General features: G+C 40.3%; 1 protein-coding gene and 1 long non-coding RNA gene across 3 annotated transcripts in view; one reads left to right on the top strand and one right to left on the bottom strand.

Moving 5' to 3' along the window:
• DIPK2B (divergent protein kinase domain 2B) overlaps window positions 1-608 on the bottom strand; it is a 41,772-nt gene extending 41,164 nt beyond the window's left edge. Inside the window, exon 1 of one of the 2 annotated variants that reach the window (XM_081808958.1) lies at window positions 92-608. In XM_081808958.1, coding sequence (XP_081665084.1) covers window positions 92-324 — 233 coding nt within the window. In that variant the 5' untranslated portion in view covers window positions 325-608. The remainder of the gene's footprint in view (window positions 1-91) is intronic. The other variant, XM_081808957.1, reaches the window with a different exon arrangement.
• The window catches only part of LOC145717863 (uncharacterized), a 56,212-nt gene continuing 30,625 nt past the window's right edge, over window positions 293-25,879 (top strand). Inside the window, exons 1-2 of the long non-coding RNA XR_014141350.1 lie at window positions 293-381; window positions 18,187-18,305. This is a non-coding gene — a long non-coding RNA (uncharacterized LOC145717863). The remainder of the gene's footprint in view (window positions 382-18,186; window positions 18,306-25,879) is intronic.

Genomic DNA, 25,879 nt, shown 5'->3' with positions numbered 1-25,879 from the left:
CATCCTGACTCATTTTCAACAAACTCCTGGACATCATCACATGAAGGGAACAGGAGTTTGCCCCTCCGAGTTATCTAATGGAGATTCTGACCTTATTTCTTCTTTAAAGAACTTCTTGCAAATTGATGTCCCGATGCAGGCATTGCATTTATCAAGACCGAGGAAAGTCCTTCCAAAATTGTAGCTGGTTCTGCTTCGGGGCACCAGAGAAGGAGAGGGAGAAGCCAGCGAGGAAAGAGAACAGCTCAGGGCTGAGACCCACAGCAGCAGCACGGGCCGGCCTGGGCCGAGGCCGGCAGCCTTAGGCCCCAGCTGGGGCTCCATCTCCTGCTCAGGATTCCCCGCTGCAGGCTTCAGCTGCCCACTCAGGGCTGCACAGAGGTAGGTCTTGGCAAAAGAGAGGGGGCTGGCTTCAGGGCGCTGACCCCATCCCAGCTTCCCCAATTTCTGTTTGAGGATGCTAAGGAGCTTGGGGCTAACAGGGCAGGGGAGGAGGTGAGGAAGTCCATGGAGGATGCTGATAACACCGTTTCCAGAGTTACTCTTCCTCTGTCTGGGGCGGCTGCCTCGGGCTGGGGAAGGGCTGACTGGCAGATTTTGGGAAGGACAATGGTCAGGGCTTCCCTGTGCGGTCCTTTCAACAAACACAGGATATCCTGGCTGGGCAGGAAAGGTCCATTCAGGATGTGTGTCCGACCTGGATTCCACCTGGGAGTTTCAAAGGATCCTGAAGGCCTCCACCCTCCACTGTTTGAGTTCTGGGCACATCTGTCCCTATGGATCGCGCGTGCGCAAACACACACGCACACTACATGCATCACACACACACACACACACACACACACCAATTTCCCCCCTCTGCGGTGGATACTTAGGCCCCCCCCCTTGACTAGCCATCCCAGCCCCACTTTGATTCTATTTGGCTGTGAAATAACTCGAAGTCAGTCGGCTGGCCATTAAGTGGCGCATTTAACACTGATTTGAATGGTGAAAACTTTTGACTGTTTTGGGAGGAGAAAAACTCAAGTTAGTCCATGTTTCAGCTCCTCTCGCAGATCTGAGCAGGCTGGGGAAAAAGTCTGGTGGCCTCTGATGTGACAAGGGAGCACCAGAAAGATTCTTCTGCCTGTACCCAGCTCTGTCTGTTCCTCTATCCCCCTCCCACCACCTGCCAGTCCCCCTTCCCTTCAGCACCCTGCCTCCTTTCTCCATGGCCAGCCTGACTTGGTGGCGTTTACTGTCCCACAACTGAATCCTCCTGACAGCAAGATAAGGCCCACAGAGTGGAGTGGAAGGGAGTGCTAATTTAGGGATGGAGAGGCTATATGAGGACCAAACCAGGGAAGGCAGACTTGGGATAGGAGAGGGGGGGAGAAGGCAGATAAGAGGGGGCCAGGGATGGTCTCAGGAGAATCGGGGAGTTTTGTTAAGGATTGGCAGGAAGAGCAGGCTAATGGCAGTTTTCCGATGGTTAAACATATGCTTATAAGCTCACAGTCTGTCCTCCTCAGGGAAATGTTCAGTTGTGTTTGTTTTGAATTCTGGAGTTGTGAGAGTTCTTTATATATTCTCGATACTGGTTCTGTGCTGGATATGTGGCTTGCAAATATTTTCTCCCGGGTGGTAACTTGTCTTTCATCTTCTGAACAGGGTCTTTCACAGAGTCAATGTTTTTAATTTTGATGAAGTCCACGTTGTCAATTTTTCCTTTTATGGATCATGGTTTTAGTGTCAAGTATAAGAACTCTTCACCTAGCCTAGACCCCAAAGGCTTTTCTCCTAAGACTTCTTATAAAAGTTTTATAGTTTTAGACTTTCCATTTAAATCTATGACCCAGTTTGAATTAATTTTTGTGTAAGATGTGGTTAGGTCAAGCAAAGTTCATAGTTTTGCCAATGGATATCCAGTTGCTCCAGCACCATTTATTAAAAAGACTATCCTTCTTCCATCGAATTGCTCTTGCACCTTTGTCAAAAATCAGTTGTCTGTAATTGTAGGCGTCTATGTCTGGATTCTCAATTCCGTTCCATTGACCTATGTGTCTGTTCCTTTGTCAATGTCACACAATCTTGATTATTGTAGCTATAGACTGTGTCTTGAAATTGGGTAGACTGATAACCCCAACTTTCTTCTTCTTTTTCAAAATTATTCTAGCTACTCTAGTTCACTTGCCTTTCTATATAAATTTTAGAATAATCTTGTCTATACCTACAAAAAATTTTGCTGAAATTTTGATAGGTGTTGCGTGAAATCTGTATATCAATTTGGGGAGAATTGACATCTTTATTATGTTGAGTCTTCAATTGCATAAACATGTTAGGTCTCTTTATTTATTTGGATCTTTTATTTCTTTCATCAGCATTTGGTAGTTTTCAGCATCTAAGTCCTGTACATTTTTTTAGACTTACACTTAAGTATTTTATTTTTGAAGGAGCATTTGTAAATGGTGTCATGTTTTAAACTTTGGTGTCTACGGGTTCATTGCAAATATATAGAAATACAGTTGAGTTTTGTATGTTGATATTGTATCCTGTGACCTTGTTGAAATGATTTATTAGTTCTAAGAGATTTTTTGTAGATTCCTTGGTATTTTTTTTTTTAAGATTTTATTTATTTATCTGACAGATAGAGAGACAGCGAGAGAGGGAACACAAGCAGGGGGAGTGGGAGAGGGAGAAGCAGGCCTCCCGCTGAGCAGGGAGCCCGATGCGGGCTCGATCCCAGGACCCTGGGATCATGACCTGAGCCAAAGGCAGACACTTAACGACTGAGCCATCCAGGCGCCTCTCCTTGGTATTTTCTATGTAGATTATCATGTCATCCTGAAATAGGGAGTTTTATTTCTTCCTTTCATCAGTATTTTGTACATTCCAACATCCGAGCCCTATAAATGGTATTATATTTTAGAATTTGTGTTCCACATGTTCACTGTGAGTTGTTTTTTTGTTTTTCTATTTTCAGTTTCACTGATTTCTGGTCTTAACTTTATTAGTTCTTTCCTTCTGCTGGCTTTGGATTTATTGTGCTCTTCTTTTTTTAGTTTCTTGAGATAGGATCTTAGATTATTTATTTGACAACTTTCCTCATTTTAATGGAAGCATTTTACATTATAAATTTATCTTTTGACACTATATTAGCTGTATCCCACAAAATTTGATATGTTGTATTTTTATTTGCATTCAGTTCAATGTACTTTAAAATTTTTCCATGAGACTTCTTCTCTGACCCATGAATTATTTCAACGTATGTTGTTTAGTTTCAAAGTGTTTGGACATTTTCCTGCTTCCTTTCTGTTAACTGATTTTTAGTTTGATTCCATTATGGTCCGAAAACACACTCTGTATGGTTTCAATTTTTTTTTAGAGATTTTATTATTTATTTGAGAGAGAGAGAAAGAGAGAGAGAGAGCATGGGCAGGGGGAGGGGCAGAGGGAGAAGGACAAGCAGGGACCCCCACTCAGGGTTCATGTCCAGGACCCTGAGATCATGACCTGAGCCGAAGTCAGATGCTTAACCGACTGATCCACCCAGGCGTCCCTGGTTTCAATTTTTTATTTCAAATTTGTACAGGTTTGTTTATGGTCCAGGATATAGCCTGTCTTGGTGTATGTTTCAGTGAGCTCTTGGCAAAGAATGTGCATTTTCCTCTTGCTGGGCAGAGTGTTGTATAAATGTTGACTAGGTCTTGCTGGTTGACAGTGTTGTTGGTTCTTCTATATCTTTGCTGATTTTCTATCTAGTTGCTTATCAGTTGTGGATTGACTATAATTGTGGATTTTAAGAATTTTCTCTTTCAATTTTATCAGTTTTTGCTTCACATATTTTATGGCTGTCTTGTTTGGTGTACACATTTAAGATTACTATGTCTTTATGATGGATTGACCTTTTTATCACTATGGAATGTCCCTCTCTGTCCTTGATAATTTTCCTTGCCCTCAAGTCTACTTTATGTGATTTTAATACAGCTATTCCCACTTTCTTTTGATTAATGTTTGTATGGTGTCTCTTTTTCCATCTTTTACTTCCAACCTAATTATACTGTTATATTGGAAATGTGTTTCTTGTAGACAGTATTGTTGGGCCAAGTTTTGTTTGTTTTATTTTTAATCCACACTGCCAATCCTTGTCTTTTAATTGGTATGTTTAGATCACTAACATTTAATGCAAAAATTGAAAAGTTAGGGTTTAAGTATGCCATTTAATGTTACTTTTATTTGTTCTCTCTGTTTTCTTTGTCCTACCACTGGAACATTTTAGAATTCCATTTGAGTTATCTATAGTGGTTTTTGTTGGGGCTTTAAAAAAATCTCTGTCAGTTGGCCTTTCCAAGTTGCTGGCTTTTCTAGTACCAAATCTTGAATGTATGAGGCAATAAGAAAACATGGGGAGCTCACAACCATGTCATTCCTCAGGTCTCAACTTCCTTAGCTCATGGGTCTTCTACTTTCCATTTTTCAGTTTGATTTACTTATGATGCCTAGAGTTTTTAGTTGTACTTAGTAGGAGTGATAGGGAAATGTACTTCTGTACATCTTTCTGGAAGCAGAAGTCCCTCACAGTCTTTTATAGCCTAATCTCAGTAGTGATGTTCCATCACTGTTGTTGCATTGTATTTGTTAGAAGCAAGTCATTAGGTCCAGCCCACACATAAGAGGATTATTTGAGGGCATAGATATCAGGAGATGGAATCATTGGGAGCCATTTTAGAAGGATGCCTACCACACCAGAGCTACTCAAATTATGGCCTCCAGACCAGCAGCAACAACATGACCGAAAACTTGTTAGAAATGCAAATTCTCTGGCTCAAACCCAGACCCACTGAATCAGAAACTCTGAGAGTGGGGCCTAACACTCTGTATTTTAACAAGCCCTGCAGGAGATTCTGATGTATTCTAAAGTTTGAGAACCATTTCTCTAAGTAATTTACTAAGATTTTTCACTGGTTTCTGCTTGATCACTTTAGGTAATAGCGAGCCACCTGCAAAACAACCCATTTTATTTTTTAGCTCCTAGTATTTTATTACGTAAATAATCCATATTCATTGTGTTCAAATTAGATAATAGAAATAACCAAAAGAAAAAAAATTTGTCTTACCCCCACCAAAAGATAAGCACTGCTAAACTTGGTATATATTAATATTCCAGATTTTTAAAAAAGATACATATATTCACAAAAAAAAGACATCCATCCATCCATAAATCTAGAACCTGATTTTTTGAAACTTAACCAATTCTATTTTTGAATGATTCTAACAGAAAGTATGTCCTTGTGTTGAGTTCAAATTTGCCTCTTTATAATTTCCAATTAGTTTTTGCTTCAGTTTTGCCTCTCGAACTACAACTGACAAGTCCACTTGTTCTGCCACATAAGCCTTCAAATATGGGTAGCAAGTTACCATGTAACTCCTCTCAAGCTAAATATATCCAGTTCTTTGCACATTTTCTCCTATCATAATGCTCCTAGAACATTTGCCATTGTGTGGTCCCTCTGACAATGTTCTTGCTCAGTGGCTCTCAAAGCGTGGCCCTAAAACAAGCTTTATCTGGGAACTTACTAGACATGCAAATTCTTGGGCCTCACCCTAGACCTACTGAGCAGAAGCTCTGTGGTAGGGCCTGTAATCTGTGCTTTAACAAGTCTTCTGGGTGATTCTGATGCATGCTGAGAACCAATGATATACTTAATTGATCTCCATATTAAGGAGTAGATGTGATCTGGATTTCATTCATGCTGGGCATGATATATCTATTGATATATCAGAGATTATATTTTCTTTTTTTGGCAGCTGCATTTAATCCTCTTGGCTCATACAAACTTTCAGCAAACTAAAATACTCAGTTATTTTTCATATGAACTGTTTTGTCAGGTGCTCTTAGTCTATACTAGCATATGAATTTAAAAAAAAGCTTTAACTTGGGCTCTTGATAGTTTTACCTGTTTAATTGCAACTTGAGTTTTTCTTCCCCAGCTTTATTGGGATATAATTGATATATAACACTGCATAAAATTAAGGTGTACAACACATTGATTTTGATACACATACATTGAGAAAAGATCACCACAGTAGCAATAGTTAATATCTCCAACACATCACAAAATTATCTTTTCTTTTTTTGTGGTGAGGACATGTAAGATCTACTTTCTTAGCAACTTTCAAATATATAATACAGTATTGTTAACTATAAGCACCATGCTGTACATTAAATCCCAAGAACTTATCCATCTTATAACTGAAAGTTTGAACTCTTTAACCAACATCTCCCCATTTTCCCCACCCCCCAGTCCCTGGTAACTACCATTCTACTCTCTGTTTCTGAGTTTGGTTTTTTTAGATTCCACGTATAGGTGATGTTGTAGTGTTTGTCTTTATCTTTCTAACTAATTTCACTTAGCATAATGCACTCAAGTTTCTTCCATGTTGTCACAAATGGCAAGACTTCCTTCTTCCTCATGGCTGAGTAATATTCCATTGTATACACCACATCTTCTTCATCCATTCATCTGTTGATGGACACTTAGGTTGTTTCCATATCTTGGCTATCGTGAATAATCCTGCAATGACCATGGAAGTGTAGCTATTTCTTTGAGATACTGATCTCATTTCCTTTGGATACAGGCCCAGAAAGTAGAATTTCTGAATCATATGGTAGTTTTATTTTTAATTTTTTGAGGAACTCCCAACACTGTTTTTCATAGTGGCTGTACCAGTTTACACGCCCACCAGCAAGGGTTCCCTTTTTTCCACATCCTCACCAACACTTGTTGTCTCTTATCTCTTTGGTGATGACCATTCTAACAGATGTGTGATGATATCTCATTGTGGTTTTGATTTGCATTTTCCTGATGATGAGTAATGTCAAGCACCTTTTTGTGTACCTGCTTGCCATCTTTATGTTTTTTTTGGAAAAGTGTCTATTCAGATACTCTGCCCATTTTTTAATCAGATTTTGTTTTTTGCTACTGAGTTGTATGAGTTCTTTGTATATTTTGGATATTGACCCTTTATCAGATATAGGATTTGCAAATATTTTCTCCCATTCCATAGGTTGTCTTTTTATTTTATTAGTGGTTTCCTTTGCCGTGCTGAAGCTTTTTAGTTTGATGTAGTTCCACTTGTTTATTTTTGCTTTTGCTGCCTTGGCTTTTGGTATCAATCCAACAAATTATTGCCAACTGATCTAAAGGAGCTTACCACCTATGTTTTCTTCTAGGAGTTTTATGGTTTCAGTCTTATGCTCATGTCTTTAATTCATTTTGAGTTGATTTTTGTGTATGGTGTAAGAGAGTGGTCCATCTTCATGCTTTTGCATGTGACTGTCCAGTTTTTTCAACACCATATATTGAAGAGACTGTCCTTTCCTCATTGCATATTCTTGGCTCTTTGTTGTAAATTAATTGACCTTATATGCATGGGGTTTATTTCTGGGCTCTTAATTCTCTTCTTTTGGTCCATATGTCTATCTTTATGCCAGAACCATACTATTTTGATGACTATAGCTTTGCAGTATAGTTTGAAATCAGGAAGTGTGATGCCTCCAGCTCTGTTTTTTCTCAGGATTGCTTTGGGCTATTTGTTTTTGTTTTGTTTTGTTTTGTTTTTTGGTTCCATACTAATACTAAGATTTTCTTTTAATTTTTGATGAAAAATGTCATGAGAATTTTGACAGAGATTACACTGAATCTATAGATGGCTTTGAGTAGCCCAGATATTTTAACAATATTAATTCTTCCAGTCCTCAAACATGGGATATCTTCCATTTATTTGTGTATTCTTCAGTATTTTTCAGAGAAAGTCTTACAGTTTTCAGCATACAGATCTTTTACTTCCTCAGTTAAATTTATTCTTTTTTAATTTCTTCTTTTAAAAAATTTTTAATTTAGATTCAATTTAATTAACATATACTGTATTAATTTCATTTTTGATACCACTGTGAATGGGGTTGTTTTCTTTATTTCTTTTTCAGATATTTCATTATTAGTGTATAGAAATACAACTGGTTTTTGTATGTTAATTTTGAATCTTGTAACTACTGAATTTGTTGATTAGTTCTAATGGTTTTTTTGTTGGAGTCCTTAGAATTTTCTATACATAAGATCATATCATCTGCAAACAAAGATAATTTTACTTTTTTTTCCACTTAGGATACTTTTATTTCTTTTTCTTGCCTGATTGCTCTGGCTAGGACTTCCAGTATTATGTTGAATAAGAGTGGTGAGAGTGAGTACCCTTGTGCTCTTCTTGATCTTAGAGGAAAAGCTTTCAAACTTTCACACTTGTTGAGTATGATGTTAGCTTGTCATATATGACCTTTATTATATTGAAGTATGTTCCTTCTATATCCAATTTATTGAGCATTTTTATCATGAAAAGATGCTGTATTTTGTCAAATGCTGGTTTTCTGCATCTATGGAGATGATCATGATTCTTATCTTTCATCTTTTAATGTTGTGTATGACATTATTGATCTGTGTATGTTGAAACATGCTTGCATCCCAGGAATAAATCCCACTTGATTGTGGTATATGACCCTTTCAGTGTGTTGTTAAATTTGGTTTGCTAATATTTTGCTGAGAGTTTTTGCATCCATATTCATTAGGGATATTGGCCTGTAGTTTTCTTTTCTTGTAGTGTCCTTATCTGGCTTTGGATCAATCATGAGGACCTCATGAAATTAGTTTGGGAACATTTCTTTCTCTTTGATTTTTTGGAATAATATGAGAAGGATTGGTATTAATTCTTCTTGAAATGTTTGGTAGAATTCACCAGCAAAGCCATCTGCTCCTGAGTTTTCCTGTGTTGGGAGGTTATTGATTACTGATTCAATATCCTTACTTGTTATTGGTCTGTTCAGATTTTTTATTTCTTCCTGATCCAGTTTTGGTAGGTTGTACATTTCTAGGAATTTTTTTCTTTTCAGATTTTTATCTAAATTCTAGTTAGTTAACATACAGTGCAATATTGGTTTCAGGAGTAGAATTCAGTGATTCATCACTTACATACAACACCCAGTGCTCATCACAACAAATGCCCTCTTTAATACCCATCAGCCATCTGGCCCATCCCCTACCCACCTCCCTCCATCAACCCTTAGTTTGTTCTCTCTCTTTAAGAGTCTCTTATGTTTTTGTTTTGTTTTTTAAAGGTTTTATTTATTTATTCGACAGAGAGAAAGATAGCAAGAGCAGGAACACAAGCAAGGGGAGTGGGAGAGGGACAAGCAAGCTTCCCACCGAGCAGGGAGCCTGATGTGGGGCTCGATCCTAGGACCCTGGGATCATGACCTGAGCTGAAGGCAGACATTTAACAACTGAGCCACCCAGGCGCCCCATCTCTTATGTTTTTTTTAAGATTTTATTTTTTTGAGAGAGAAAACAAACAAGAGCATGTGTGCATGTGAGAGAAAGCACGAGCAGGGGCTGGGGACAGAGAGAGACGGAGAAGCAGGCTCCCCACTGAGCAGGGAGCCTGACACGGGGCTCAATCCCAGGACCCCAGGATCATGACCTGAGCTGAAGGCAAATGCTTAACTGACTGAGCCACCCATGCTCCCCAGGAATCTCTTATGGCTTGTTTCCCTCTCTCTTGCTCTCTTTTTTCTTTTTGTTTCTAGGAATTTATCCATTTCTTCTAGGTTGTCCAAATTATTCTGGGTTGGTGTGTAATTGTTCAAGGTAGTCTCATGATCCTCTGTATATCTGTGCTATCAATGAAATGTCTCTTTTGTTTCTGATTTTATTTAAGTTTTCTCTCTTTTTTCTTATTTACTCTAGCTAAAGGTTTGTAAATTTTGTTTATTTTTTCAAAAACTCAGCTCTTAGTTTTGCTGATCTTGTTTATTGTCTAGTGTCTATTTCATTTATTTCTGCTCTGATATTTGTTGTTTCCTTCCTTCACTAAATTAGAACTTGTTTGTTCTTCTTTTTTCTAGTTCTTTGAGGTGCAAAGTTAGGTTACTTATTTGAGATCTTTGTTTTCTTAATATATGCATTTATTGCTATAAAATTCCCCCTCATAATTGCTTTTGCAGTATCCCATAGGTTTTAGGGTGTTGTATTTCCATTTTTATTTATTTTGAAATATTTTTTTGATTTCCCTTTTGATTTCTTCTTGGACCCATTGGTTTTTCAGAAGTGTGTTGTTTAGTTTCTACATGCTTGTACATTTTCCAGCTTTCCTTTTGTTGTTGATTTATAGTTTTATACCATGTGCTTAAAGAAGATACTTGGTATGATTTCAACCTTCTTAAATTTGCCAAGACTTGTTTTGTGTCCTATTATGTGATTTATCTTAGAGAATGTTCCATGTGCAATTGAGAAGAATGTGTATTGTGCTGCTGTTGAATAGAATGTTCTATAAATGTCTGTTAGGTCCATTTGGTCTGATGCATGGTTCAAGTCCAACATTTTCTTGTTGATTTTCTGTCTGTATAATCTAGCATTGCTAAAAGTGGGGCATTGAAGTCCCCTACAATTATTGTATTGATGTCTATTTCTCCCTTCAGATCTGTTAGTATTTGCTTAATATATTTAGGTACTCGGATGTTGGGTACATATATATTTATGATCATTATAACTTCTTGATGAATTAATCCCTCTGTCATTATATAATAACTTTCTTTAGTTTCGTTACCATTTTCAACTTACAGTCTTTTGTCTGATGTAGGTAGAGCTACCTTGTTGTTTTCCTCATGCATGGAATTTCTTTTTCCATCCTTTCACTTTGTACCTATGTGTGTCCTTAAAGCTAAAGAGTCTCCTGTTGGTATCATATAGTTGATTCTTGTTGTTTTTTTCCCCATCCAGCCATTCTATTTCTTTCGATTAGAGAATTTAATCCCTTTATATTTAGAGTAATTATTTATAGGTTAGGAGTTACTACTTCTGTTTTATTCATGGTTTTTTGGATGCTTTGAAGTTTCCTTGTTCCTTTCTTCCCTTCTTGCTGCCATCCTTTGTGAATTTATGATTTTCCATAGTGGTATGCTTTGATTCTCCTCTCTTTATCTTTTGTGAATCTACTGTGTGTAGGTTTTTGCTTTGTGGTTATCATGAGGCTTGCGTAAAACATCTTATTGATATAACAGTCTATTTTATGCCAATAACAATTTGACTTTGATCACATTCAAAAACTCTACTCTTTTAGTCCTTCCTTTTATGTTTTTAAAAAAGATTTATTTATTTATTTGAGAGAGAGTGAGAGTGGGGGAGGGGCAGAGGGAGAGGGAAAGAGAATCCTCAAGCAGACTCCCTGCTGAGGGTGGAAACCTATGCAGGGCTTGGTCTTGAGACCCTGAGATCACAAGCTGAGCCAAAGTCAAGAGTGTGGCACTTAACCAACTGAACCACCCAGGCGCCCCTCCTTTTATGTTTTTGATGTCATAATTTATCTCTTTTTATGTTATATATCCATTAACAATTATCATGGCTTTATTTTATTTATTTATTTATTTATTTATTTATTTATTTATTTATTTATTTTAAATTTTAGCCTGGTCTATCCCTACATGGCCCTGAGTCAGGGACTGATCCAAAGGAGTCTGAATGTCGAGTCACACAACGCTCACTTGCACAGCTCACTCCTACCTTCAGGCGTCAAGCCCTCCCAGCCTGCCAAACAGGGCCTGTCCTCACCCACCAGGCCATCATCCTGAGGCCTACAACTTTCTGCATGCTGCCACTGGCCAGAAAGCCTGAATGATGGTCACCATGAGACCCCACATAGTCCTGAGGTCCTGGGGCCCACTTTACCTTAGCTACAGTTATTTTTAGTACTCTGTCCTTCAACTTTTATACTCAAGTTAAGTGGCTAATACACCATTGTACTACAGCACTAGAGTATTCTGAATTTGACTGCATATTTACCTTTACCAGTGTTTGTATATTTTCATAGCTGCAAAACCCACTAATAGCCTTTTGGGAGTTTCCTTTTAGGTTACAAGCTTATTTTCTCTTTCTGGTTTTAAAATTCCTTTTCTTTGATTTTTCAAAATTTGATTATAATATGTCTTGTAGAGGATTTTTTTGAATTTGTTTGGTGACATATGAGCTTCATTAACTTCCCCAGATTTGGGAAGTTCTTGGCCATTATTTCTTTAAATAAGCTTTTGGCCCCCACTCCCTCTCTTTTTCTCTGGAACTGCAATCATTTGCAAATTGCTTCTTTTGATGGTATCCCATAGATCTTGTTTTTCATTCTTTTTTCTTTGTTCTTCTCTGACTGGATAATTTCAAGCTTCCTGTCTTCCCTTTTTTTTTTTTTTTAAAGACTTATTTATTTATTTTAGAGAAAGAGAGAGAGAGAATGGGTGGAGGGGCATAAGGAGAGAGAGAGAGAGAATCTCAAGCATACTCCTCACTGATCACAGAGCCCGATGCAGGGCTTGATCCCACAACCCTGAGATTATGACCTGAGCTGAAATCAAGAGTCGGATGCTTAACCAACTGAGCCACCCAGGTGCCCCTCAAGGTTCCTGTATTCTAACTTAAAGATTTTTTTCTTCTGCTTGATTCACTGTGTTGTTGATGCTCTCTAATGCATTCCCCCTCCATTTCATTCATTATGTTCTTCAGCTCTAGAATTTTTTAAATGATTTCTATCACTTTGTTAAACTTCTTGTTTTGTTCATGTATTGTTTTTCTTATTTGTTTGAGTTGTCATTCTGTGTTTTCTTGTACCTTAGTGAGTTTCCTTAATACAGCTATTTTGAATTCTTTACTGGGTAAACTGCAGAGCTCCATGTCTTTGGGATGAATTACTGGAAGATTTTGTGATCCTTTGTTGGTGTAATGCTTCCTTGATTTTTGATGTTCCCTGAAGTTTTGCATCACTGTCTTTGCATTTGGAGTAGCAGGCATCTTCTCCAGTCTTTAATAACTGCTTTTGGGAGAGAAATATCTTCTGTTAGCCTTGCTAGGGATTCTGAAGCTTGTACAGATACACCTTCTCCACACTCCTTGCTCCCTCTTGTGGCAGAATTCTTAAACTGGTATGCCTTCTCTCCATCTTGCAAAGCACCAAAGAGAGTGCTAACAGCCTCACATTTTTTCCCCCAAAAGTAATACTAAAGCTCAAGTTTGTGGTCTCTTCCTGGTCCACAGATTTGGGTCAGTTCTCTAGTCACCTGACAAACCTTGCTCTTGTCACTATCAGGAGCATGCACAGGCAGCCTGCCACAGGGTGAAGGTGTGTGGGGGTGAGGCTCAAGGAGTGCTGGTGGTGCCATGGCCAGTTGGAAAGATTTGAAGTTGAGGTGCCCTTAGTGGCTTATGGGCAGGCTCCTTGATGGAGTCCATCATGCAGTTAGTAGGATTTGCATCCTTTTAATACTCTCCAAGAGTCCTATCTGTTGCCTTCCCAGTCTCTTCCCACCTCTCAATAATTACAGCTCACTATTCAGTACTCTGGATAGGGTAAGAGTTAAAAGAGCCTCTTTGGCATTGTCTCACACAACTGGGCAATCTGGATGCTCACTCGCATGCTCTTATTTTCCCCTGTGGGAAAAATCATGGGCCGAGATCTTTCTTGGCCCTTGTTGTGTTGCCTCAGAAGAGGGGTGATGCAGGTAAAGTCAAACTGTTCCTCTTACTCTCTTTGGTGCATCCAAACTTGTATTTTTTTTGCTCCAACAGTATGCTGGAACTTCTCAGCTGGAAACCTGGAGTTCCACAAAGGCTCTGTCATCTGTGGGTGATTGCCTAAGACAGTGTTTTCTAAGGGATCTTGGAATGTGGCCAAGAGGGCCTGGAGCTAGTCCAGAGCTCACCAAAGGGTCCACAACCAGGACTGAGGTCTGTATGCCTCTTGCCCATTCTGTGGGTGGGTGACACTTCTCCTGAGTCTGTTGGTGTATGGTGCTGGAATCCATAGCTCCCACAAAAGCACTTTTATCTGTGAGTGGATACCAAATTGTTGTTGGGGAGGGGGACATGAACAAGAAACTTCTTATTCAGGCATGGTGCTGATGTCACTCACTGTATCTTGGGCTTGGCTTCAGTTTCAGTCTTAGAGATATTTTGGATTTGAGAGTTTGTTAATACCAATTTCTGTCATCTGCAATATTTGTAAGCATGTCTTTATCCACTGTGTTAATAAAAAGTATAAAAATGCTGAAGAAGGTGCAGAATTAACAACAGAGCCCTGGGCAAAGTGTTGGGAATGGTGTTCCCGGTTCACTGTGCTTTAGCAAAATATTTATGGTACTTACCATTACCCGAAGGCCTTATTTTAGGTCCCACAAGTGGGCTCTGCAGTGGCAGAGCCAAGAGCCCTGGGGAAATTGCTCATGGCCAGTACAGCAGGGGGTTATTGCAGAGAGGACTTGACTCAGCTCCTGAGACATTGGGAAGAGCACTGATTAGGGATACCAACTGTCTCAGTATGCCTAGGACTTGGTTTAGCCCTGGCATACAAGGAAACCCCTTAATCTTGGGAAAACTTGGACGGTTGATCACTAGCACCGGTAGACCTCCCATATGAGGTGTATGACATGGGATCTCAGGTGTGCCATTTGGCTATTAGATTAGAGCACAACCTTTGGAGTTAGTGCGCATGAGAGACACCTTAAGGCAGACCTGTAGATTACACACACACACACACACACATACACACCCACCCACCCACACACCCACACACGAAGTTTTTTTTTTTTTTAAACTTTAACATTTTCTCCTGTCATTAAATATTCTTCTATGAGACCATTTATAAGTATTGCATTCCACTATATAGATGTAGCATAATTTATTTAACAAAACCCTTATTTTTGACATTTTGGTTGCTGATGGATAAGATTTTGACAGCTGAAAATCCTAAAAATGATAACAAACAATTTTTTTCTCATTTCCAAAATGAATTTTAAGAGCCACCATCAATTTAAATAGCAGCTTTTAAAGGAAAAAAAATATAAGAAACATTACATCAAGTATTCATTAAAAAGTGATCTCAATTATTCCTGTAATTTTTAATACATGCTACTTTCCTTTTTAGAATCATTATCAAATTCTGAATGTGTTTTTCACATTCAGAGTCTGAAGATTTTCCTGAATTGTTTTTCTCCTCAAGCATTCCAAGTGATCTGCTACTTTTCATAGTGTTCTCATGATTCTGGGTCTCTTTGACACCTTTAACTTCATGACATGGCAAGTATAATAGGGAAGATTTTCAGTCTGTACATTTAGATGTGTTAGACATGTAACTTCACATTTTATGACTTAACTTGATTTCTGCTTTGAGCCCTCCATCCTGGATTGGTGGGAAACCTTAGCATGATTATTTCTTGAGTTCTTCTTTTCTCTTCTAGAAGTTCGTTCTGGGAGATTTATTTAACATGCAGCCACTGGATGGGAATATTTGGTGCCAGTGTTTCCTTTCCATGTGGCCTGTCATGTCCAGTTCCAGTTGCTTCTCAATGCCTTCAAGCTCCACTTGGGACACATGCTTCAGCCTGCAAGGCTGCCCACCATGTACCTTTAGATATACCTCGAGTGCCATTTCCTTTTTGGGGTTTTGCTGCTCCCTTTCTCCTGGGTTCCTAGTACTACCCAGAGGAGGAGCCTAGATCCCTTCCCTCTTAGGCCTTGTTTATTTTCTAACCTGCCATATTCTCCTCCTGAGGTAATAAGAAAGGGACTAACTCTTTGCCTGAATTGAGGGGCAAGGGGCAGAAAGGGGAAAATACATGTACTATTTGGTTGGAAACTTAGTTTCATTTTTTCCCCCCCTAACTGAGTTGTCACTAGAAGTTAAAGAACTTCTCTTAAAACTCAAACAGGCCCAGTGACAGATTTTCCAGAATCTGGCAGCAGCTCTTCATGATGTATGCTCCACCAAGGTAGAGATTTTTATCTGTTTTGCCTCAAGCATCCAGAGCAATTTCTAGCATAAGCTACCTCATTTTGAGTAAAAATTAGGGATCCAAAGCCAATGCGCAGTTGCAATAACAATTAGATGAATTGATCCCTTCTACACGTTGCAAAATTCTCAGTTGCCCTTTCGTAACTTCTTTTTCAGTTCTGAGGCTGACAATTTCTTCTCATCTTGAATATAAGGTGCTTCCTAATTTCAGAAACACTGGACGATTTTAAAAATGCATAGCTCAGCACTGAAGAAATCTGCAAGGCAGCAGACAACCAGGAAGAAGCACAGTAAGGGCAGTACTTTGATTTGTCTGATCTTAGGGGTGGGACACATGGGCAAATGGCAGGAGGAGGGGCATAGATGAAGGAGCCTTGGCTAGCAGGTGAATGAATGGTTTGGAGTGTCAGGGAAGGTCAATGTGGGTGGCGTGGGATGAATTAATATATGGAGAACACTTAGCAGGCCACGACATGGGGTTGGTTTGAAGGAATGGTGCCCAGGGCCAGGGACATGGCAGTAGGAATGAAAACAAAAGGATGAATGGAAGAGATAATAAGAAGCATAGTCTGCCTGACTTGGAAACTGAGTCAGTGAAAAGAATGAGGGAGCAGCAAGAATCCGTGGACACTCAGAGCCTTCAAATCTGGATGTCTAAGAAAATAGACTACTATTGACAGAAACTGGGAATGAGGAAGAGGAGTTACTGTGGGAAGAAGACAAAAAATCCTGGTTTTGGACCTTTGTATTTAAAATATTAGCTGCTAACATAGGTCTTATTAATTGATCTGGGTGGATATGATTGCTTTAAAATATCAGAATTTGCCCAACTAAACTATTGCTCGTACTTCTATCTCAATGATAAGGCTATAAGAACAATTTTGATAAATACCTTACTGAAATCCAGTTATACTATATCATCAGCATTCTGCTGGTGTGCCAGACTACTAATGCTAAAAATAGGAAGTGAGGTGAGCTATCATGGCATTTTCTTGGCAAACCCCTACTAGCCCCTAATGATCTCCATTGCCTCGATCCATAGTCCAGTCTAGACTTTGCAGAGGCCACCTTAAGAATCCACAGTGTCTGAACATCTTCAGTCTCCTGGCAGCTCCATGATCCAAGAGGCTACTCCATATGTGGATCAACCATGAGGAGCACCGTTAGTTGATGTTTTCCAAATGTGTGCATTTCAGGAGCCATCTCAAGATCCATCTTTTGAGCTGAGGCCACGCTCTTCCTGGGCAGCCCCAGCCAATAGCTGGGGCCAATGGCAGAGGCAGTAAGGTCTGGGCATCTCTGCCCATTGAGGGATACCTTTAATGGGGAATCTTCATTCCAGAGCTCCCTGTTGCGTTGGCTGAGGCTTTGTCAAGTCTGCATCATGGTTGGAGGCTCTCCCTGCCCCAAACTGCTTCCTCTCTCCTTATCTTTGCCAAGCATCTTCTACCAATTAATCTCTTGCGCTCCTAACTGCACCTCTGAGTCTGTCTCCTGGAGGACCCCACTGATAGAAACATGATTTTTCTATGCTCTCCTGACATCGGTCCTGGGATGGAACATCTAAGTTTTGGGGGCAGGGGGTCAGAAATAATTTGTTTAACATGAAGTCTCAAGGAAAAGATCTCCAAATTCCTTTAGATTGCTCGAACTTTAGTTCTTTCTCAACAATATTAGCCCTACTCTCTAATATTTGAAAATAGTTCCCCTTGATATAAAAGATGGCAAGCCCATAGGGTTCAGCTTTCTCTCTGTCAGCACTATCTGCCTAAAGGGGTAGATCTGTTCTCTTGTGGTTCTTCTTTAGATGAGCATGGTTAAAAAATTGCCTCTGAGCATATTTATATTCCCTGGTTCTCTACTTTTTAATTTTCCTAACCAGGACTTCAAAATCACTAATAATACTTTACACTGTAGAGATGTCTGTATTTTTATAAAGCACGTTCACATTTATTATTCCACTAGATTCTTACAACAAACTTGTGAAGTAGACTGCAAAGTTGTTAATAATAATTACAGATGGAGGAAACTGGGGTTTAGAGATATTTAATGGGCAACCAGTCACCCAGCTGGTACTACCAGACCTGAGGCTTGAACCCAGCTCTTCTGAAGCGTAACACAGTGCAGCATCCACTCTACCACACCACTTCTCAAGATGTGGTTTGAGCTTGTGCTGGTAGTTTCAGTGAGTCTAACTTGTATCCCCAGATGCGCATAAGCGGTGTTGGGTTTTCAGAAGGTTTTCCATATGTTTTGGCAACACACACATGGCAAGATGGTATACTTCTGAATCGACCATGTGGGACTAGCCTGTGTCCTGTCCTCTCTACACAGCAGGGACTGCTGCATGACCTACGGATACCTTTGAAGACCTGTATGTTGACATGAAATGTCAGCAACTTCAGATGTCCAGGACTCACCCGAGGAGAGCTTGCCAGCAACCAGGCTTCTTGGTACTGTTTCTCTTGCCTCTTAATTTTGTGTTATTTATCTCCTCATGATGCTGGTTTTGGTTTCTTTCTGCTTTCTTATTCTGACTTCCCTTTCGGAATTTTTTCCCATCCTACAAAAAACCCCTACTTCCTCTCCAGTAAGTTAGCTTCTAGAAGATGTTCCTCAAACCCTGCCAGCTCTTCTGAAGCCAGGAGACCAGTTTGTACCTGCCTCATTCCCAATGCTGAGTGACTCAGGCAGGAAGGCAAACCTGGATATGCCCATCAGGCTGGGGGAAATCTTCTCGCATTGCCCATAACCTTTGTGTAGCAAGAGAAATGGTTACCTTTTATGGCTTCCTTGACAACTCTGCTCCAAACAGCTCATGAAGCTGCCTTTTTGGAAACACAGGTTGCTGCAGAATCCTGGCCGCCTTCTGCCCCTGTGTATGTCCGTTGATGCTGGACACATGGTCCTTTCCCTGAGAGGAAGAAAGAGAAGAAAGAACACTTGAAGGACCCTAGGTTATATTTTTTCAAATACCATCTTTAAAAAAAACAAATACGGGGCACCTGGGTGGCTCAGTCAGGTAAGCGTCTGCCTTCGGCTCAGGTCATGATCCCAGGGTCCTGGGATCGAGCCCCGCATCGGGCTCCCAGCTCAGTGGGAAACCTGTTTCTCCCTCTCCCACTCCCCCTGCTTGTGTTCCTTCTCTTGCTGTCTCTCTCTCTGTGTCAAATAAATAAATAAAATCTTAAAAAAATATATTTAAAAAAATATAAAAGCAATGCATCTTCTTTTATTTATTTGTTTGTTTTAGAAGACAGCGGTGTGTGGGGGGGAGTGGGAAGGGCAGAGGGGGAGAGAGGATCCCAAGCAGGCTCCAAACCCAGCGTGGAGCCTGACACAGAACTTGACCTCAAGACCCTGAGATCATGATCTGAGCCAAAATCAAAAGTCTGATGCATAACCAACTAAGCCACCCAGGCGCCCCACGATGTGTCTTCTTCTTCTTCTTCTTCTTTTTAAGATTTTATTTATTTTTTGACAGAGAGGTAGAGAGAGAGCACAAGCAGGCAGACAGGCAGGCAGAGGGAGAGGGAGAAGCAGGCTCTCTGCTGAGCAGGGAGCCGGACGTGGGGCTCGATCCCAGGACCTTGGGATCATGACCCCAGCCGAAGGCAGATGCTTAATCAACTGAACCCAAGCACCACACACAATGTATCTTCTTAATAGAAAACTTGGAAGATGCAAAAAAAGTAAAGTAAATGTTAACAGTTCTGAGTATTAACATTAATATTTTTCAGTGCATTTATACCATACTTGCTTTTTCACTTAAAAATACACTGAAATAATTTTCTGTGTCATTACACAATTTTCTTAAAGGAGGATTTTCCATAGATATATAGTATGTACCATAATTTATTGAACCAGTCCCTATTATTAAGATATCTGCTAAAAATTATCCATGATTTAATTTTTCAAGTGGCAAAGTTTCAAAACGAAACATTTTGTTTTGGTTCCTGAGAGCTCTGGGAAGGTATATCAGATAGGATTATCTTTAACTGCAAGTGACAGACTATTCCTGCTGAAATTGGTCTAAATATTACAAAATCTATTATCTCATGTAAGAAGTCCAGATTCAGTGGGCTCCGGCTGTTCAAATATGTCATTAAGGAGACAGGATCTTGCCATCTCTCCGCTTTGCATATTAGGTGATTCAGTTTTCCCTTCAGGCTGGCTTCCTGGTCCTACATTGGTGGCTGCAATTCTGGGCATCACATTCTTTCATGTCAACTTCCGGTGGAAGAATCAGGGATGTCTGTTTTTTTGGAGCAAAGAACTATTTCCCAGAATTCTCCCTTCAGATCTCATTGGCTAGAATTGGATCAAATCCTACCTCATCACTGGGAAGAGGACCGAGATTACCATGATTGGCTTGGCTCAATTTTTAGAGCTGTGTCTAGGAATACATTTTCTTGCAGGGTAGACAGTAAACAAAAGCAAGGTGTGATTGAGAAGGAAGAACGTGGTGCCAATAAATGCTGACTAGTGTCTTTGAACTAGTCTGGTTTGGGTTCCCCAGAAACTAGTCTGGTTTGGGTTCCCCAGAAACAAACTCTGAAACAAGGATTTGAGTGCAAGTAGATTATTTGGGAGGTGATCCCACGAAATTCTGATAGGGGAGGAAGGAGCAGGAAAAATAGGGAGATGAAAGAAGTCAATAAAGAGTACCTTATCAAGTCAGCTACTACTGTGGACAACTGAGGTTCAATCCACTGGGGAATTCTGAAAGACAGTGGACTGCACACACTTCAAAGTTATTCCAGCTGAAGGGCAAGGGGCTGGGGGTATTTCCAGACACAGGGCACATATGGCATACTCTTATCAGCAATTGATGGAGGGCTGCTCTGGGAAATATGAGCTCCGTGGTACTTCTAGCCTGCCCCACACAGGTTGAGTGAACTGTGATCATCAAAGGAAGGCCTCATGCAAAGCACTGCAGTGTTTGAAGTTGGAAGCCATCAGTTAAATAGCAAGTATGGGAATGAAGGAGGTCCCAAGGGTGGACGGGCTGGACGTCCATAGTGTCTGCAAGGTGAGAAGGCAGCAGGGTGTACCACGGAAGGCACCTAAGGAATTGCTGCAGGAAAGGTTTTAATGCTCCAGTGTCAGGCTAAAGACCAAGACTAGTCAATAAAGCGGAAGGAATCACAGAACTATGGAGCTAGAAGCAACCTTAGCAATTATCTAGACTAGTTTAATCTCTTATGCCATTTTAACTGAGGCCAGAAGAGGTGAGTCGATGAGTATCAAGAATTGCACTGTTGAGTAGGAAGATACATATGGATGTGGTTCAGTGTTTCTTGAAGTGTGTTTTTTGGAAAAACAAATCGGCAAGAATGCTCATAGATTTTACAAGCATAACATAGATAGTATTGCATGGTGACAGATGCTACACCTGAAATGAATGTAGCATTGTGTGTCAACTATACCCAAATAAAAAAATTTTAAAAAACAGAATGAAGGCTTTTATGGTTGCATAAGGGTGGTTTTTATTTCCATTGTGTTTAACTGCAAGGCTTTTTAGAGCTCTTGAGATGTCAAACTGTTCTATGAAATTCCAAGAGAAGAAAATAGTATGAAGTGTTTCCTGTAATTTAAAAAGTTTCAAAAATTTTTAGTTTATTTAAACTAAAAAAAACCCAGTTTATCCATTTCTCCCACTCCCCACCTCTACCCCTTGCAACCACCTATCTGTTCTTTGTACCTATTAGCTTGGTTTCTTATTGTTTTGTTTGTTCATTTTTTAAGATTCCATATGTAAGAACGATCATACAGTATTTGTCTTTCTTTGTCTGACTTATTTCACTTACCATAATGCCCTTGAGGTCCATGCATGTTGTTGCCACTGGCAAGATCTCATTCTTTATTGTGGCTGAATAATATTCATATAGATAGATAGATAGATATGGATATAGATATAGATATAGATATTGTGATTATATATATATATCACAATTTCTTAATCCATTCATCCATCAATGGACAGACACTTGGGTTGTTTCCATATCTTGGCTATTGTAAATAATGCTGCAATGAACATGAGGGTGCAGATACCATTTCACATTAGTGTTTTTGTTTTCTTCAGATAAATGCCCAGAAGTGGAATTGCTGAATCATATGGTAGTTCTATTTTTAATTTTTTGAGGAATCTCCATACTGTTTTTCTTATTGACTGCACCAATTTACGTCCGCACCAACAGTGCACAAGGGTTCCCTTTTCTCCACATTCTTGCCAACACTTGTTATTTCTTGTCTTTTTGATACAGTCATTCTGACAGGTGTGAGGTGGTGTCTCGTTGGGGTTCTGATTTGCATTTCCCTGATGATTAATGATGTTGAGCATCCTTTCATGTACCTGTTGGCCATCAAGATGTCTTCTTTGGAAAAATGTCTATTCAGATCCTCTGCCCATTTTTAATTGAATTGTATGAGTTCTTTACATATTTTGGATATTGGCCCTTTATCAGATGTATGATTTGCAATTCTCTTCTCCCAGTCAGTAGGTTGCCTTTTCATTCAGTTTTTTTTTTTTTCTGTGCAGAAGCTGTTTAATGTGATATAGTCCCATTTGTTTATTTTAAGTCTTTAATCCAATTTGAGTTTATTTTTGTGCCTGATGTAAGAGAGTGGTCCAAATGCTAATATGGTCTCTGCCTACCCAGTCTTCCTGTGAACCTCTTAGGTTGCCTGATTCATCTTGTAATAAGAAAAGCTCTGAATGGGGGAATTGAAGCCTGGGCTCCATTTTCTTTCCCAGTGGGACACGGTAATTACTGATGTCATAGAGTATGATTTTGCTTAGTTTTCCAGGAGTGGTTGAGGGTTTGTGTCAATCCAGCTATAGCTGCTTACTCCGCTTGTCTTGTGATCAAAACCAGATGACCTGCACCAGGCAAAGTGTGAAATCAGATGAGCCACAGAGGTTATGTTCCAACCAGTGAAACAAATGTCAACGGCCCCTGAGAGCCTGGGAATGGGGACAATCCTTCCGGTTTCTTTTAAATTGTGTTTCCTAACTGTCTTCTGTTGGAAAAGCCTTCAGTGGTCTGCATTAGATCAATCAGTGTCATCTATTTGCAAGGCCCTTTGCTTGGCAAAGAGAGGAGTGCCAACAGACCAACTCCTTGCAAAGTTGCTAAGGTTGGTGGCAATGTGATCCTTAGCAGCAGACTGTCAGGCTCAGATAGGCCCTTGGTACTTTTTTTTTTCCCCAGAAATCTTCTCATTCCCCAAATATTTTCAAACTGCTGTTTCCTTTCCTTTCTTGTGACACAGTCGAAAGAGGCAGCTCTCGCTGTGGAGGAGCAAAGCTGGGTTCTGTGCCTTGACTCTTTGTTGGAAGAGAAAGAGTTGGAGTGAGGTAGGCTGCCTCAGCCAGCTCTCATAGGCCTGAACTACCAGATACACAAACTATGTGGGGATCCCCTGGCTAAGGGTTACATGTACGTGCTCCCAACATGGCTTATTATCACCTGTAGGTTTGGCCCAACTACAGTTTGTCATTGCAAAGAATTTTGTACCCTGTGGCCCTTCCATTAGTCATGGACCATAAACTTGGCAAAAATATTCCACAACATGACAGAGAGAGATGTGGCATTTCATAAGGCAGCTGTAGCTTGATGTAAACCATCAGATCCCGTTGGTAATAAGGCCAAGTTCAGACATCCTTAGCTTGTTAAATCAGTGAGGGATGGAGAAGGAGAACTAAGTGGTTGTCTGGAAAGGGTGCTGCCTTCCGAGCCAAGAATGAATAGGCTTTTGAAGTATTTCCCAAAGCAGCTGTGGTCAGAGAGAGGGGAATATGTGTCTTTGAGAAGAAATGAGATGCTTTTCACCCTTCTTCAAACCCCCAGCTGTGATAAAACATGCAGGTGAGTTTAATCAAGGCATAACAATTTTTCGGAGTTACACTTGTCCAGAAATTGGCCGACCCCACCAATGAGGCCTTGGGTTTGGGAGGATGGAAAGCAGTGATGTCAATGGCATCTGGAGAGGGTCTGTGTTTTCTGTCCCTTTACCTCCTCTACCTGCCTTCTAGGTATTTATGAGACAGGATGAATCCTAGGCAACCTCCAGTCATCTTTTGAAAATGTGGTTTTATTTTAATAAGTGCATTAAATGCACATGGCCTGTGTTGGTGAGATCCTAATAAAAAGCATACCACCTAGAGTGGGGTGGGGGGATGGCAGCAAATAGGAAAAAGCAAGTAAAAATCCCTCCAGGCTGGCCCCTCTCGAAATCACTGGAACTTTTAACTAAGGTCTTCCAAACTTGGCTGGTGGGTTTTCACATCTGACTCCTTCTCTGGGCTGCAGTGAGGGGTGGGCCCTTCAGAGGCCCCCATGAAGACATTTAACAGTACTTTCCATAAGTGAGTAACACATTTTCCTGTCTCTGCTTTCCCTTCTACTCCACAACCCAGTGATGTCAGATTCTCCCTGCGAAGGTTTTATTGCCCCTCTTGGGGGTTCTCTTGGGCAAGATTTAAATAGTTCCAGATCAGCTGTCTCTCCAATGTGCGTCCACAAACTCTGGGAGTGTGGGCTACCCCCAACACAGCAAATTTTTCCCAGCTACCACATGTCTCTCCTGTGAGAGCTTTTTTGTCATGAATTGGACACCAGGCCATTGTGTCTCCCCCAAGTTCCAGGGACACATTTCAAACACTCTACATGGTCCCGTTGAAACCTTTCATAGGCTTGAGGTGAAGAACAGTCACCCCCGGCTTCTTCCGGGGAAGTACTGAGAACACAGTTATCTCTAGAAAAACTAAAATCTGTCTAAAATCCTTCTTCTCTTAATCTCCAACAACTCAACTTTCCCGTGCCCTCGGTGAAGGTGAATCATTGAATTGGTTTTCAGAACCTATTTTGAAATCCCACAACTTGCTTTTTTTTCTTTTTATTGAGGTATAGTTGATACACAATGTTACATTAGTTTCAAGTGTACAACATAGTGATTTGACAAGTTCTCACAACAGGCTTTGAGGGTGGTATCTCTCACCTTATGGTCTTGGATGAAATTTCCAGTCAACATCTTGCTCTCAGAGATTACTTTGAATTTAGGGACACATTGTCTACTTTAAAGTGGTTATAGTTTGCTGTCCCTGAGAAGCAGATGCTGAGACAGAGTCAGGAGGGCAGATGTTGCCCTGGGGAGTAGCTCCTGTGCAAGGGAGAGGAGGAAGCCGAACTGGGCACGGGACACCATCAAACTGTGACAAGACCTCTCTCAGCCCAGTGGAGAGCTCTGGGGGCAAAGATTGCCAGCTCCGGGAGGCTTGCATTGGGTGGAGATGGCAAGGCTTGTTACCACCACCTGGCGCAGTCAGTTGCTGGGGGCAGCCCAAGAAGAATGTGCCTTCAGCTACCACCTCCTTAGTCTTCAACTGGGAGCAATGACCGTCATACCCTGAGAAATGTATGACCGCAGCTTGAAAGCCAAGATGAACCCTGATGAAGGAAACTGGTGGAAGCTGTAAGTTAACCGTACTTTTCAGATGTGGACAGCAAGTTCTTCCTTGAAGGGGGTCTAGGAGCACATCTCCGTGTCTGACACAAAATCTAGTCGATATACTCTGAGAACAAATATAGATCTTTTTTTAAAAATTTTTAATTAACATATAATGAATTATTTGTTTCAGGGGTACAGGTCTGTGATTCATCAGTCTTACACAGTTCACAGCGCTCACCATAGCACATACCCTCCCCACTGTCCATCACCCAGCCCATCCCTCCCACCCCCCTCCCCTCCAGCAAACCTCATTTTGTTTCCTGAGATTAAGACTCTCTTATGGTTTGTCTCCCTCTCTGGTTTCGTCTTGTTTCATTTTTCCCTCCCTTCCCCTATGATCCTCTGTCTTGTTTCTCAAAATCCTCATATCAGTGAGATCATATGATACTTATCTTTCTCTGATTGACTTATTTTGCTTAGCATAATACCCTTTAGTTCCATCCACGTCGTTGCAAATGGCAAGATTTCATTTCTTTGATGGCTGCATAATATTCCATTGTATATATGTACCACC

The sequence above is a fragment of the Leptonychotes weddellii genome, chromosome X, assembly GCF_054177405.1.
Source record: "Leptonychotes weddellii isolate Sample4059 chromosome X, ASM5417740v2, whole genome shotgun sequence".
Classification (NCBI taxonomy): Eukaryota; Metazoa; Chordata; class Mammalia; order Carnivora; family Phocidae; genus Leptonychotes; species Leptonychotes weddellii.
Note: the sequence above shows the minus strand (reverse complement) of the source record. Positions and strands in the feature narration are given on the sequence as shown.